Source organism: Grampus griseus (assembly GCF_964374135.1).
Source record: "Grampus griseus genome assembly, chromosome: 4".
Taxonomy (NCBI): Eukaryota; Metazoa; Chordata; class Mammalia; order Artiodactyla; family Delphinidae; genus Grampus; species Grampus griseus.
This window is the reverse complement of record NC_138997.1, coordinates 106,166,420-106,182,779: the sequence shown is the minus strand read 5'-3', so window position 1 is coordinate 106,182,779 and position 16,360 is coordinate 106,166,420. Positions and strand designations below refer to the sequence as shown.

Here is a 16,360-nt window from a genome sequence, read left to right as displayed (position 1 = left end):
TCTGAAACATTTCTTGCGAACACAGCATTGAATGGCATGGCCCCGGTGAGAAGTGCAGCAGAGTCATCTGTAATCTTTCAATAACTTTTTAGGGTGAGGGTCATATTCTTTCTGCCCTCAAGCCTGTGTCCTCTCTGCAGAGTCTGTTTCTATGCTGGTCCTGGGCTTCATTTGTATTGTTTTCATTGATATCTCTTGCCTTCTCATTCTTTCTGGCTTTACTTCTGCATTAAAGCTACAATTACATAAATACTCCATATATTTCACATGTAGGCTTTGGAAACATTTGAAATCATTGTGTACTATTAATTTCAATCAGCACTTTTTTGTTTTTAAACTTTACACCACTACAAGAGTTTGTTTATTTATATATTTTAACGTGGGTAAATCGGCATTTTCAAATTGTTTCTCTCTGTCTCTTTTAAATTTAACTTTTCCACTTGATTATAAAATTCCCTAGGGCAGAGAATGTACAGGGGAAGATATGCTTGGATGAAACTAGGCACATGGATAAAAATCTGGGATCTCTTCTTATATTGAGTAAGATCAATGACGTCTTTGAGCCTGTTTCCTCATCTGTGTTGTGAAACAGGAAGAAAATGTAATCCTCTTAGCTTTGAGTGGGGACAACATCATGACATGTGTCAAGTTCCTGCAAGACACTAGCACTAATTCGAGGACAGTTCTTTTCCTTTGAATGGAAGTCCACAAATGGAATTAAAAATTTATACTTTCACTCAGACTTAAGCTTCCTCCCTTTCTGTGAATTTGCTAATTCCACTGGGCTTAAAGCTACTCTAAACAGAGTAGGCTGGAGATGGTCCTATGGCCATTTCACACCATACTAAAAATATTTCTGATTTCTATCTTTCAAGTGGTGTTCACAAGTGATTTGTTTTTCCATACCACACCCTTCACTAAAATTGAATTTCCAGAATTACAAATAAAATAGAGCTAACATTCACCAACATCTTTAGCATAAGGAATCATGAAAACATTGTAAATGCACAAGTCCAAACAATTTTGAAATAAAGAAAGGCAGCACCGAGTCCTATAAAAATCACAGATTTGGGACTCTTACCTAGACTTGTCAGTTGCCAGCTGCAAACATTGAAGCAATAGCTTCCTGTAACCTTTGCTGCTCATCTGTAACATGAGCATAAGGACCGTGTTTTTGTTTTTTTCTTTAGAAGATATTTTTTAAAAGCCAGTTTTTATTTTTTCATCTTATAAATATTTCTTCTGCAATTAGAGCTTTCAAAACCACAATTGATTTTCCAATTTCCATGATAGAATGTTTTTCTTTTCTACAGAATCAGAGAAGTAATCCCTTGAAACCACAGAAAACAATCTTTTGAAATAAAGGAAAAAAATGATAGAGGCATTGGATCCACTGAACTGAAGATGAAACAAAGACCAGGCTACATAAATGAGACGTGTCTGTTGAGAGGGAGGGGCTGAGTCAGGTAACACTGTTCCCTGTGGATCCCAGTTTTATCCTTCCCGTCAATGAGTATAATAGGAAAATACTTGTAGTGTTCGATGATGTCTTCCACTGAGTCAAACTTCTGAAACACAGAAGAGAAAGTTAATGAAAATTTAGGTACCTTTGTGTCTGTCGATTAAAGTGCAGCCTAACATGCTTCGTTTTATTTAGGGAAGAGGTTAACTCATTTAATGTTTTTTAGATTGTAAAGGGGTAACAGAAAATGTTTTTATGTTTTTTTTTTTTAATGGATGTGACAAAGAAGCCCTTGAAGGATCAGTGATAAGATTAAGGTAACGAAGGTGACCAAAAGTGAGCCCTCCGCAGCTCTCGAAACTTCCCACCCACGGAATGTTCACCAGAATCAGGTTACACTGGACAAGCTCCACTCTGTGGTTACATGTTCCTACCGTAAGCAGTTCGGATGGGTTAATTACACAGCAGTCAGCCACAGAGAATCCCTGGTGCCTCCCTTACCTTGTCCCCAACTGTGACATACTAAAATCTAGAAGATCAGGGTTTGACCTTCACTTCGTAAATTAATGGGAAAGGTCTGCGGTGAAATCTCTCTCCTGTACACCCCTCTTGTTCTAAAGCATTCTAGACTAATCAGAAAGAACACTGATGGGCTTCCCTGTGGTGCAGTGGTTAAGAATCTGCCTGCCAATGCAGAGGACACGGGTTTGAGCCCTGGTCCGGGAAGATCCCACATGCCACGGAGCAACTAGGCCCGTGCGCCACAACTACTGAGCCTGCACTCTAGAGCCCGCGAGCCACAACTACTGAGCCTGTGCCCTAGAGCCTGTGTGCCACAACTACTGAGCCTGGACTCTAGAGCCCGTGAGCCACAACTACTGAAGCCTGCACGCCTAGAGCCTCTGCTCCGCAACAAGAGGAGCCCCCGCAGTGAGAAGCCCTCACACAGCAGCGAAGAGGAGGCCCCGCTCACCCCAACTAGAGAAAGCCGGCATGCAGAAACGAAGACCCAACACAGCCAAAAATAAAATAAATTAATAAAAAAAAAAAGGAAAGAATACTGATGACCACAGGGCTCCTGGTAGTTCTTGGCCAACTTAGGTTCCTTCCCTGGGCTTCTTGTGAAATAATGAGGTGACAGTGAATCATTACACTTTTATGTTTCTAGAGATGTACAGATAAAGTGCTGGGGTGATTTAATGGAAAGTAAGATGATTTCAAGTGTAGGAGAATCAGGAAGTGCTTTGTGGAAGATACAGACTTGAAATGGGCTACACATTCTGGGTGAGCCAAGTGGACAAAGTGGGTTTAAAGATCCTAAGAGCAGAGGAAGACGAGTGTGCAGGTGTTGAGAACACGTGGGCACAGATAGGAATTCTGATGAGTTTGGCTGAGTTCTTGAAAGGGGCTATTTGGAGATGATCAGGAAGAAAGAGCTTGCACGACCTGCCTTTTGTAACTTAGGGCAACACTGTGAAGTGAACAGGGAGGGAAGAGCGGACCTTCCCTGAAGAGCCAAGGGAACTGCAGCTCAGAGTGAAGACTGGCTTGCTTCACTTGTTACATAGCCAGAGGGCAGGACCAGGAATGCAATCTGGTTTTTCTGGACGTGTATCAGTTTCTTCCCTGATGCAGCTTTGCTTGTGGCTTGTGAACCCACTGTTCCAACAGAGCAGTGTCCAGATGATGCAGCCTGAAGGAGGGAGCTGCATTGGGGACGACTTTGATTCTCTTTAGTTTTGTACATCCTCCCTCTGCCCAGCACAGAAACGTTTGCAAGCCTGAGGGATACTCAAGAGGGAATGAGATTGTCAAGGTCCGTGTCCTCATGGGGATTCATGCATTGCATTCAGGCTGGGGCAGACAGAAAGTAATTCCCTATCCAGATAGATCATTTCATTTAGGGTTAATTTGCTGTGGAAATAATCAACCTGGGGCTTGAGAACCTCACACAGTCCTCCCGGGGCCTTCCTGATATTGACCAGTCCCTGCATCCATTCCATTCCTGTTCTTCTTGGGAACTGAGTCAACAAACCTCCGCCCACACCCTTAAGCTCATTGAGTTGGTTTGTCTTTTCATCTGAAAAGAGTTCTGATTAAATCTGTAAGTAACTTGCCCCTCTGAGCCCGATACTGGATCTGTGGCAGAGTTTTCAATGAGATAACCTATTTGACCACCCCTAGTAAGTACACAATCAATACTAGTCTCTACCTGATGTTAAGGTAAGGTGGTTGTCCAGCAGGGACAGTAATTGTTCTGCTACAGTAGTTGTAAGTGGAGGGCTGTGGAGCCCAAATGCCTGAGTTCCAAGCAAGGCTTTCCCACCCACTAGCGGTGTGTCCTTGGGCAAGTTTCTTACACTCTCTGTCTCAGTTTCTCTGTCTAGGAGAAGTGATGGTAATATTAGGACCTACCTCTGAGGGTCATTGTGAGGGTTCATTGAGTTGACATACACAGCATTTAGAAGGGAGCTCTTTCTGCAGTGACTGCTCAGTAAATGTCAGTCATTGCTATGACCTCCTCCCTTCCAAGTTTGCCAAGAACATGATGAAAGAGCCATGAAATCACTGTAGAAGTTTATAGACTCTCATTGTAAGCCTTTAGGAAGAAAGGAAGGACGTTTTTGTATTTCATTTCTAGTCATAAATTAAGGACAGAATTTTCTTTCTCTTTCTTCATACTTGGAACAAAAAATAATTTATGAAAAGAGATTTTCCATGCAGAACTCTTCTACAAAATTGGGTAACCCACATGGCACAAAGGAAATTCTCTATCCTGGGATTAATCTTTAGAGGGAAAAAGATTAATCTTGCTTTATAATCTCAGTCCTGTTTTCTTTAGGATGGTCCCAAAATAGTGAACTGAATACTAATTATTTACAGTTACTGCAGGGATGATATTTTATATGAAAGTGTAATTTTAACAAGTAGTAGGAAGCAAGCAAGGAAGGAATAAATAAGTTATTCTGTCATTTCTTATTACTGACTTCTAGTGATAGGCTAACAACTGGTATATTACCCTAAAGATTATTTTTAAAAAGATTATAATTAAGCTCTTACTTTTATATTAAATTCCTTTTTTCAGGAGGACAGCAAATACCATCCTAATATTAGATCTTAAAATTTGTTTAAACCTTTTGTGATTGCCCTAAATACCAATGATAGGCAATGTTTCACTGCCAGAAAGCTTAATCAATCTGCTTGGATACACACATGGGAGTGAAAGAAGAAAAGAGAAAAAGAGGAAGATAGAGAGGTGCAAAGACAGAAGGAGGAGAGAGAAGCAGACTAGGGAAGTGAGAAATAAACTCATTGGTTAATTGTCTCTGCTTCCTAGTCTTTGAACTTGAATTTATCAACTAAACGTCTATCATAATTTTTTAGCAACTTATCACAAACATTTGCAGGACAAGGAACGGTCCGATTAAAATTGCTCGCTTCTACTAGACTCCACAGAAATGTTGACAAATGTGATTTCTAAAACTTGGCAGCAGGTAAAGCTCTGCAGGTTATTCACAAGCAGGTGCCCTGCTGGCTGGTCCAGAGCCGCCAGTGTTCTACCAGGTGATAAATAGGTGCGTGCATAGATGGGCAGAGATTAACAGAGTATCCCCTGGATGGCAGGGACTCTGCCTTGCTCTGCTCTGTGTCCTCAGAATGAAGCATTGAATCTAGCATAATGTAGGCATAAAATTAAGGCTTGGCCCCAAAACTGAACAAATGAGAGACCCGGGCTGAAAGGTGGCCTCCAAAAGATATCCCATGTCCTAATTCCTGGAAGCTGTGAATATGACCTTCTAAGCAAAAGAGTGAATATTACTTTACATGGCAAAGTTAGGGTTACATTAAGTATCTTGGGAGGAAGGTCTTGAGAGAGGGGCTGATCCTAGGTTATCTCTAAAAGCAGATATCCTGAATCCTGAATCCTCGTAAGATAGAAACAGAGGGAGATTCACATGGAGAAGAGGAGAAGGCGTGTGACCTCAGAGGCAGAGATCAGAGTGATATGGCCACAAGCCAAGAAAGCCACAGTTTGCTGACAGCCACCAGAAGCTGGAAGAGGCTGGAAGGATCTTCCCCCAGAGACTCCAGAAGAAGGGTGGCCTGTCAATACCTTGATTTCAGATTTCTAGACTCCAGAACTTCAAAAGAATACATATTTATTGTTTTAAGCTACCAATTTGTGGCATTTTGTTACAGCAATCTCAGAAAACGAATATACTGGGTGCTCCCTGAATCTAAGTTCAGACACGAGTTTCTAGCCACATGGCTAGCAGAATGACCCAAATTTATAATATACAGCAAAATGGACCTTCCCAGTCTCATTCTTTGCAGGCATGTGTGGATTTGCTGGCCTTCTGTGCTTGTGACAGGTGTCGACAAGCTGTGCCTTCCCAGGGGACCCGTCCAGGTTTCTCCTGCAATTCTCATGGCTCCATGTGAGCTTTTCATCTGTGTCCGGGACACACAGACCCAGTGAAAGGGCTTTAGGGTATCATTTAAGAGAGAAATGATACTTAGCACCTGCCTCTATGTATCTGGCACTCTCTTTACAGCATCTCATCTTACACTCAGAATACCTCCCTTGGAATAGGTGTCACTGCATTGTATGTGGGGATAAAGTCTAAAGTTTGAAAGACAATCAAAAAGCCACAGGAAATCAAAATTATCCTTGAAAACCCTGTGCCTCATTACGTTTCTCCTGCAGAGTTGGACTAAGATGCTACTTCTTTATTCAAACACCAGATGAAGTAGCTAGTAGTACCTGGCTTGCATTTAGCAGAGCCTTGCTGTAGCAAATTCTTTATCTTTTCTTAGAGATGGGAGATTCTTCCTCAGCAAGGCAAAGGGCTCGAACTGTGAAAGGTGTGCAGGAGCTGAGAACAATCTAGATCATCCCCCTCTTACACCAGGGCACGGCTTGTTCAGAAGAGAGGCAGGAAAAACTACCTGTAAATTGTGATTTTTTCACCCAGGGCCTGGCACACAGTAAGCTCCATGGAAATCTTAGCTTTTTTTCAACTGAAATTCTGGGCTGTTTTCAAATGGGCTGGGGATCATTTGCATTTGCTATGATGCTATCTGAGACTATGTGAGAAAGTCAATATTTTTGCAGACTATATTAAACCCCAGCTTTGGCATGTACTAGCTGTGGCTGTGGGCCAGTTACTTCACATTTCTGTGCCTCAATTTCACCATCTGTTAAATGTATCAACAGCACCTACCCCACAGGGTTGCTATGGGATTAAACCGATCAAGTTAATGAATAATTGTTAACTGCACAGAATAGCGCCTGTGCATAATAAACGTATGTAAGTGTTAAATAAACATATGAAAAGGAGACTTTTGCTTGGGGGTTGCATGAGAGGAGAAAATTCCATAATAACACAAAAAGTGTTAAAATGGACATTTGAATTCTTTTTTTTTCTTTTTTTTAGGTTATATAAATGAAAATTTATTTAGATTGAGAAAAAAATCTCAAAATATTACAATATTTTTGGCCTAAAAATACTGCAAATATAAAAATCTAGGAAAATGATGTCTATTTTATTTTTTTAATTTTTATTTTTTAATTGAAGTATAGCTGATTTACAATGTTCCAGGTGTACAGCAAAGTGATTCAATTATACATAGGCATTTGAATTCTTAAGGGGTCCTTGGTGACAATAATTAGAGCAGCTCACCTGAAAGCTGGTGGTCTAATCCAGGGGCTGTCATTATGACAACCGGCTGAGGCCTGCAGGGAACTGGCTGGCAATCTGATTCAACACTATTAGGAAGTTATCACAGGGTCACTGTTTCTTCTCTTTTATAAGCAGACCAAAGTATGGCTTGTTGGGAAAAAAGCTTTTTGGTTTTTTTTTAATGAGAACGTCTATGAGCTGGAAGAAAATACAGGAGGATAAAGGGATACTGAGCTGGAAATTCCATTAGCCATATATATCTGGACCTAAGGGGAACCATGTTTTAGTTATTGCCATGACTCAGTGATAATAATGAAAAAAAATCATAACTAACATTTAGCGATATGTCAGTAATCAGTGTTCTGAGCGTTTTACATTCATTAACTCACTAATCCTCATCACAAAAGAAAAAATTGGCTACTTCTCTTTTTAGTTTTGCTGTAACCCTTTCTTACTGTGGCAATATTTGACAGATTTATGTATTAATCTATTTATTCACTCATGTTCTCCTTTATGCCAAAACATTCTCAGGCTGGAGCAAAGGATGGTGAACTGATCCTATGGTAGGTAGCCTAGCGGGTGCTGACCACACCTCTCCAGCCACATATGAGTCTCAGAAAAGGACTCTGGGTCAGACCCTGGGTTTAAGCTGGAATCTTCACACACACGCCTTCGTGAAGCATTTTGGTAGCCCTGGCAATAGTCCTTATTTTGATATCTATTGAAGAACAATAGATATTTGTGTGACAGTTCTGGTTTCATACTGTTCCAGTTTTCTTGGGCCTCCATAATAAAGTACCACCGACCGGGGTGGGGGTAGAGCGACTTAAATGACAGAAATTCATTTTCTCACAGATCTGGAGGCCAGAAGTCCAAGATCAAGGTGTCAGCAGGGTTGGTTTCTTCTGAGGTTTCTCCTTGGCTTGTAAATGGCCCTTTTCTCCCTGTGACTTCACATCTGTGTGTGTCTGTGTCCTAATCTCCTCTTCTCATAAGGGCACTACTCATATTGGATCAGGGCCCACCCTAGTGACCTCACTTTACCTTAGTCACCTCTTTAAAGACCCTATCTCCAAATACGGTCACATTCTGAGGTGCTGGGGGCTAGAATTTTTACATAGGAATTTGGGAGGGGCACACAGTTCAGCCCATAATATATACCAACAGATAAAATTGAGGTCTGGAGATGCTAAGGGAGAATCACTGAATTATAGAAGTCTAGACTTGAAAAGAACATTTACAGTTGAAGAAACTAAAGCTCAGACAAGTTAAGTGACTGGCCTGAGCTCACATACTTAGTAAATGGTGACAGAATTTGAGCTCTGCCTTTCCTTCCCTCCCTTTTTCCCTTCCCTCCTTCCTTCCTTCCCTCCCTCCCTTCTTTCCTTCCTTCCTTCCTTCCTAGAAGAATTGAAAGACCAGCCTCCGTTTGCCCTCTCACTACCTGTGCATCTCTAGCCATTTACTTAATTTTCTAAGCCTCAGTTTCCCTACATCTAAGATAGGGATGACCATTATATCGAAGAGTTGTTGAGGGTTAAAATAAGATAATGCAGACAGACCAAGCCTAGTATAAACACAGCGAAAATCAATCTCCTTTCCCTGTTCTCTCTGATTTATTTATACAGTTATTAATTAATGCTTTAATTGAGTCATTCTTTCACCTAGCCACCTGTTAGCAGATGTGTACCAAGCACAGGCATGCTCAGTGTAGCACTGGATGCTGTGATTGAGGTCATATTCAATGTAGGGACACACACCTACCTAACGCCATCAGATGTCATCAGAAATGGCTGCAGTGGGAGTTCAGCGATGGGTGGGGAAGGAGTGTGGCATTAACGTGGGGCTCAGTGGAGGCTTTCTGGCAGGCAGAATGTAGATGTGTTTTACAGAATGAGTTGTCTTTAATGGGCAAAGCAGGATAGAGGGTGCATGGAAGGGTCAGGATTGGCTGCCAGCCCCATGAGCTAAGACATGAGCGGGAATGCTTGTGGAAGGGGCTGGAAGGATTAGATTACATTCTGCACCTCCAGGGTGGCTCTTTCCAGTGCTGCAGTCAGGGGGATATGGGGGTGACTCGGCCAGCATCCCCTAGTTCTCCCCGTGTTGTTGTCCTTAGCCTGGAAAAGGGAAATCATTGGGTTATACACACCTCGTCTCCTCTGAGCCCTGTTCCCAGGGCAAACTGCTGATTCCTCTCCAGGAAGCGGATTTTCACATTGTAGACTTTGTTCCCATAAAACACCACCAACACATAGGGCTCCGCCCTGGATTTTGTGGAACAGTCTCGGACCAAGAAGGTGCCATCCTGAAGCAAAAGGAAGAACAATGATCTTCTCAGGCATCAGAATCAGAATCCAACCTCCCAACCGTGGCAGTAGTGAAGCTTGTATGCCTGAGATTCCCAAATGGCTTTAGTGTTTGGCAAACCAGTTCTTTATTCAATTTAATTCAGTAAGTATTTATTGAGGGTTAGTTTGCCTAAAGGGTTCTTAATTTTCTGAGAAGTGCACCAGTCAGATTACAACACCCCCTACTTCGAAATCTTCCAATATTCCCTGCTGTCCTCAGCAACACGCCGACAACTGTAGCATGATGTTCAAGGATAGATGCACCGGCATCTTCCCTCCTTGGGGGTGCCTCCCTCCATCTGCCAATGTTCCCATTTCCTGTTCTGTTGACGTTCAGGTTATTATCCTAGAGACAGTGGGAGCCATCACAGGCTTTGAGCAGGAGAGGCTTTGAACATTATAAGTTGCTACTCTGCGTGGGGAGATGTCAACATAGGACTAGGGTCCCCAAAACAGATGTGGGGCTTCAAAGTCACTGGTGTCAAAATGAGTGAAGAGACTGTATGAAGGAGAAGAAAATATAGGCTGAGGTGAGGTAAAAGGATGTTCAGGGTAAGCAAGAAGAGACAGGAAGTATTCTAAGGAGATGTCTCAAAGACAGACAGAAACCCAGAAGCTTCAGTGTCATAGAAGTGGAGGGGGGGGGAGAGCGAGGGTTTCCAAAAGAAGGTCAACAGTATGAAATAGTCTGAGGGATGTGAGTAGGCCAACTATAAATATAATATAAAATAATCAGGCACACCCTGGAGAGTAGCTTAGGATGAAGGTCTGGTCGTAAAAGGCTAAGAAATGGAGCAATCCTCCTAAACATACACACACGTACAAGGTTTAGTTTTGTGGTTACATTGTGTCATTTATATGACGAAAAATACTGAAAAATCTGTAACTGTAATTGCATAGATTTCTGTGTAGGTGGTTATAAATAATCCATAAAGAATAAATCTAATTAGGTGTGTGTGGTACTTACTATCTATTCTTTATATAGATAGATATTATATATGATAATTTATATTTATAATAGCTGTTATATATATAATCTCCTCTATAGAATATATTTCATATCTATATGTTTATATATATCTGTAACTAATATTTATAGATATTATGTGTACATATATAATAATGATTATAATACTGTATAACAATACTATAAGTATATTAAATTTATAAACAATACTATAAAACTACAGTGATGCCATGATGATGCTGGCAGCTAAGGTTTACTGAAAACTGCTCTCAAGATGCCATGCACTTTACACACATTTCATTTGATCCTTACATAAAATTTGAGGAGGTATTTTATCCCCATTTTACAGGTAAGGGAATTAGGGTCTAATTGTCTAAGTGGATCCTCTCACACATCACAGCTAATCAATGGAATACCTGAAAGTCAAGGTGAAATTCTTTCTATAAATATACCAACCTCCAAGTACATAAAGTGGATTCAAGGAATTTTCTGGAACCTGTTCTGCCAAAAACATTCAGCTGTAATTAAAGCCTTAAGACTCAAGCACATTCTTTTTTTTTTTTAAATTCTTTTCCGTTATGGTTTATCATAGGATATTGAATATAGTTCTCTGTGCTATACAGTAGGACCTTGTTGTCTATCCACTCTATACATAAAAGCTTACATCTGCTAACCCCAACCTCCCACTCCATCCCTCTTCCATCCCCCTCCCCCTTAGCAACCACCAGTCTGTTCTCTATGTCCCTGAGTCTGTTTCTGTTTCATAGATAGGTTCTTTTGTGTCATATGTGTATAACTGAATCACTTTACTGTACAGCCGTAATTAACACAACATTGTAAATCAACTATACTTCAATAAGAAAAAAAAATTAAAAAAAAAAAAGACTCAAACACAGAACATTGCCAAAGATCACAAAGGGAGAGGAGGCCAAGACATGTGGCCAGTTTTGGGGTTTATCATCTTAGACTCTGCAATGAGTTTGTCACAATGAATCTGGGCAGTCCTGCAATTTGAATTAAATTATCTTACATAAATGGGAAACACGTTTTGACAAAACTAACTGAGACAAACAAAATAGGAAAATATGAAGTCATTCAACTGAGTTTCTGTTTCTCAGTGCTTTTTGGGAGGAGGCAGAAACAGGCACAGAGAATAGGGCAAGGGAGCGTTGAGAGTGCCCAAACATAGCTGGAAGGACATTATGTGGCATGTACATTGCCCTTTTAGTACCGTCCACACAGGGGCTCCCGGAAGCAGGTCTTCTAAGAGCTATTTTCCCTTGGGAAAGAGGCTAAGAGAGTGTGACCGACCGCTGATTAGCCAAGAAGAGACAGGGTCGGAGCTGGAACCACTGTGCCACCATTAGACCCAGCAGAGGTCAGTTGTGCATGAGATTCCCTGGGGAGAGGGAAGGGAGGGTGCTCCAGCCAAGGCACCACCCAGCCACCTATGACTCCCCTTCCAGAATGTAAAGAACTCTAGTGGCTACTAGAGGCAGCTGTGACTTTGTGAAAAGAGGACTGATCATGAATATAGATTCTGCCACTTTCTCTACCTTGTAATTGAAACCTTAGCATCGGTTTCCTTATCTAGAGCATGACATAGTTTCATTAATTCCTAATGTGTTCAAGATACTTTAACAACTGTATTAATTTCCTACTGTTGCTATAACAAATTCCTATGAACTTAAAGGACTACATCACAAATTTATTCTCTTACAATTCTGGGGGTTGAAGTCCAACATGGGTCTCACTAGGCTAAAATCAAGGTCTCAGCCAAGCTGTGTTCTTTCTAGAAACTCTAAGGGAAAATGCATTTCCTTGTTTTTTCCGGCTTCTAGAAGCCACCACTTGTGCCTTTACCTGTGGCCCTCTATGTCTAACTCTGATACTGCTGCCTCTCTCTTATAGGGACCCTTGTGATTATATTAAACCCTCCCCAATAATCCAGAATAATCTCCCTATCTCAAGATTCCTAACTTAATCCCACCTGCAAATTCCTTTTCCAAATAAGGTGACATAGTCACAGGTATTGGGGATTAGAATGTGGATATATCGTGATAGGGGGAGCATTTTCTGTTTACCATAGTAACTTACATATAATTTATCTTATTTAATTTTTTAATATTAATTCTAAAAGCTAGGCTTTATTAAATTTTTTGAGGACCTATCATTTATTCAGCCATCCACTAATTAACTAACTCATTCATTTTTGTGTTTCCTCATTCAGCAGTGACCATTGTATTGGTTAGTTGAGGATAGGTTTTGGTGTCGCATCAGTCTTGAGAGCCTTTCTACCATTTCTAAACAATCTAGTATAGTTCTCTGCACATAGTAGAGTAGTTGCTTAATAACTATTTTCTATTTGTGATGATGGTTGCAGTAGTCATTTGCTCTGATCACAAATATCACAGGTTTCCTCTTTTTTTGGTCACATGTAGCTTTGTACTTTTTTCACCCTCTTTGAAGTTAGGTCTGGTCATGGGACTTACTCTGGCCAATGAAATGTGAGCAAAGATGTGGCATGTTAAATTTGAGAGGATGTGTTGAGAGGCAGTATGTGATTGGTGTGAGCATACATTGAGATGGAGCCTCTAGCAGTCTGGGTCTACCCACCCAAACCTGTCTTGAGCATGGAGCTTAAACAAAAAATAAAGTTCTGTTATGCTAAGCAACTGAGATCTCAGGGCTGTTTGTTACTACAGCATAACCTATCACATACTGACTATTACAGCATTCACGATCCCTGCTCCTTTCCTGAAGAAGTGAGACATAAAAACCCAACTGTACCTTGGGCAGACATGTAGGAAGGAGATGAAATTTGAACAAAGCAGGAGGATGGCACCTTCCATTGCAACCTCCATTTATACCCCAGCTTCCACATTTGATCTCCAAAATAGTTCCTTAGGGTTGATTTTACTATTTTCATTTAACAAAGAAAGAAACCTGCATTTACAGATATGTAGGAACTTGAGAAAGTCACGCAGCTGATAAGTGGTACAACCAAGTCTCAAATCTAAAACTCTGTTTGAAAGCCCACTTTCAACGACAACCTCCCCAACGATGAGAAATACAGGGTGAGGCAGGAACTACATCAAAGCGCACTGCTTGTTACATCCTGTGACCTATGGGCAGAAAACCATAGGATGACTACAGAAACAACAACAGGAGAAGCCATTACCTTGTTCTTCTTCATCAATGCCTCTTCCACTGCCTGGCGACTGTATTCTCCAATGTACCATTCGTTGTGCCGGATATCCTGCAGTACAGGTTTAAATGATGAATATTTTAGGGTCAAAAGAAACGATTAATTATTAATTAAAATTTGTTTTTATTCCACTAGTGCCAAATCACAGTTGGATTTATGGGAGATACGCAGTATAAAATTTCTGTCCCCGGATCTTGAGTTAGACACAGAAAATGTAATGGCAGCTTAGGAATTACAAAATTGGCATGACAAAATCTGTCTGTCATTGAGAGTAACCAGAAATGTCACTCCATCTACTGAGAAAGGTGCTTTGGCACCAAACTCAAAATGGATAATAAACCATTTATCTGTCAATGCTGTCTGAACCTGTACCTGCTGAAGCTTATTGAGGTAGGATATATATTGTTTATGATCCCTGTGAGGCCCTAGGCACCATAGAAACAGCAGGGGAGGGGAAGACAGGTACAGATTGAGAGCATCTTTATGCCAATTGCCTAAAGTCCCATGTAGTAGTACTGGGATTTGAACCCTCGTCTGTCTGGCTTTCTCCTTGTGCCATACTACCTTATTTATACTAATTTATTTCTTTTGATTGTAAAATCCACATAACAGAGAGAAGGAAGGGCAGTCAGAGATGCACCATGGATCTGCAATGCCTTTACCGAGTCCCAAGGATAATAATATTAAATAATCCTTTGCATGAGTCCAACGTCTCCAAGGATATCCCTCATTCATTATCCCAGTCCATGCCTGCAAGAATCCTGTGAGGCAGGCATTGCCAGGACAGTGGAGGCTCAGGAAGTCAACTTCTGTTACATGTGGCAAGAACTAGGGATGTGACATCAGGTCTTTGGTCTCCCAAAGTACCTGGTCCTCCCAGCACAATCTTGATCCTTCCAATGATGGGTACAGCAAACATATGTGAGCGCCACTGGGAAAGGCATGAGTTAGCTTCCCTCCCAACTCTCCAGCCTCACTTCCTCTCCCTGCCCTGCTCCCCAGTCTGAGGACAAGCCAGATGTGCTTGCTGTTGTCTAGACACACACAGCTTCAGGGCTTGGCATGAGCTAGCCCCGCCGCCTGCCTGGAATCCCTCCTTCTCCTCACTCTCCTTCTCCCTGGCTCTGCCATGCTCTTCCATCAAGTTTTGGGGCAAAGTCACCTCTTATATGAGGCCTCCTTTGGAATGAATTCCTTTACCTAGTCCCTACCCCTAGCAGAGGGTTGGTGCTGGAAGGTCCAGAGGCAGGACCTGTTCCACTCCAGCAAAGCCAGGCAACAGGCTCCAGAAACAAAGGGCAGCTCAGAAAGGGCATCTCTCTGCAGAACTGGGAGCTCTCTGAGCTGATAGTGGTCTGCTGCTTCTGGGGGCCTCTCTGCCAGTCCCGGGGCTTGGCAGGGCTCCGTCATGGTGTGCTTCATCTACTCTGATTTTGTTTATTTGTTCAAGCTGGAAGACACTTAGAGGTTTTATAACCCCGTAGTTCTCCAGGTGTGATCATGAGTGCTGGCTGGTGAGTTTAGGTGCTGCTCAAACACAGAATTAGATAACTCTGAATTACCTGGGGCGGGTGGGAAGTGGTTCCCTTTCAGTTCTCTTTCTAGCCCTTTGAATAATCCAAGAGGGGCATTTCATTTTGGTGCTATTTTGTCCTTAATATCTCTCTGGTATTTCTAATCTCTCCTTATGCTGAGACTCATTAGCGAGTGATGGCATCCTGCTACAATTTTTTTTTAACATCTTTATTGGAGTATAATTACTTTACAATGGTGTGTTTGTTTCTGATTTATAACACAGTGAATCAGCTATACATATACATATATCCCCATATCTCTTCCCTCTTGCATCTCCCTCCCTCCCACCCTCCCTATTCCACCGCTCCTGCTACAATTTAATAGCCTTGTTTTGTTTGAGCTACAATAAAATTTTTTTCAAAAATGTGATAAAATATACACATCATAAGATTTACCACTTAACCATTTTCAATTGTTCATACAATGCAGTGGCATTGAGCACGTTCACATTTCTTTGCAGCCAGCACCACGATCCAGCTCTAAAATATTTTCATCATCCCAAACTGAAACTCTGTACACCTTCAACAACAACTCCCATTATCTCCTCCCCTAGCCCCTTGTAACCACCATTCTACTTTCTGTCTCTATGAATTTACTTATTTTACCCTCATATAACGAGAATCATATATTTGTCCTTTTGTGTCTGACTCATTTCACTTAGTATCATGTTTTTAAGGTTCATCTATGTTGTAGCACCTGTCAGAATTTCATTCTTTTTTACAGCTGAATAATGTTACTACATTTTCTGTATCCATTTATTTGTTGATGGACATTTGGGTTGTTTCTACCACTTGGCTATTATAAATAGTGCTGCTGTCAACATGGATGTACAAAAATCTGTTTGAGTCCCTGCTTTCATTTCTTTTGGGTATATACCTAGAAGTAGAATGCTGCAATTAGTTTTAATATTACTTTCTGGGACTTCCCCGGTGGTGCAGTGGTTAAGAATCCACTGCCAATGCAGGGGACACAGGTTCGATCCCTGGTCTGGGAAGATCCCACATGCCGCGGAGCAGCTAAGTCTGTGTGCCACAACTACTGAGCCTGTGCTCTAGAGCCTGCGAGCCACAACTACAGAAGCCCGCGTGTCACAATTCCTGAAGCCCGTGTGCC

General features: G+C 41.5%; 1 protein-coding gene across 1 annotated transcript in view; it reads right to left on the bottom strand.

Annotated features, from left to right (window-relative positions):
• Positions 1 to 1,421: 1,421 nt before the first annotated feature.
• Positions 1,422 to 16,360, bottom strand: part of CLNK (cytokine dependent hematopoietic cell linker) — a gene marked incomplete at both ends in the record, with an annotated part of 101,109 nt that continues 86,170 nt past the window's right edge. The window contains 3 exons of the mRNA XM_082654032.1: positions 1,422 to 1,568; positions 9,299 to 9,454; positions 13,646 to 13,723. Of these exons, the coding sequence (XP_082510158.1) occupies positions 1,422 to 1,568; positions 9,299 to 9,454; positions 13,646 to 13,723 (381 nt within the window). The remainder of the gene's footprint in view (positions 1,569 to 9,298; positions 9,455 to 13,645; positions 13,724 to 16,360) is intronic.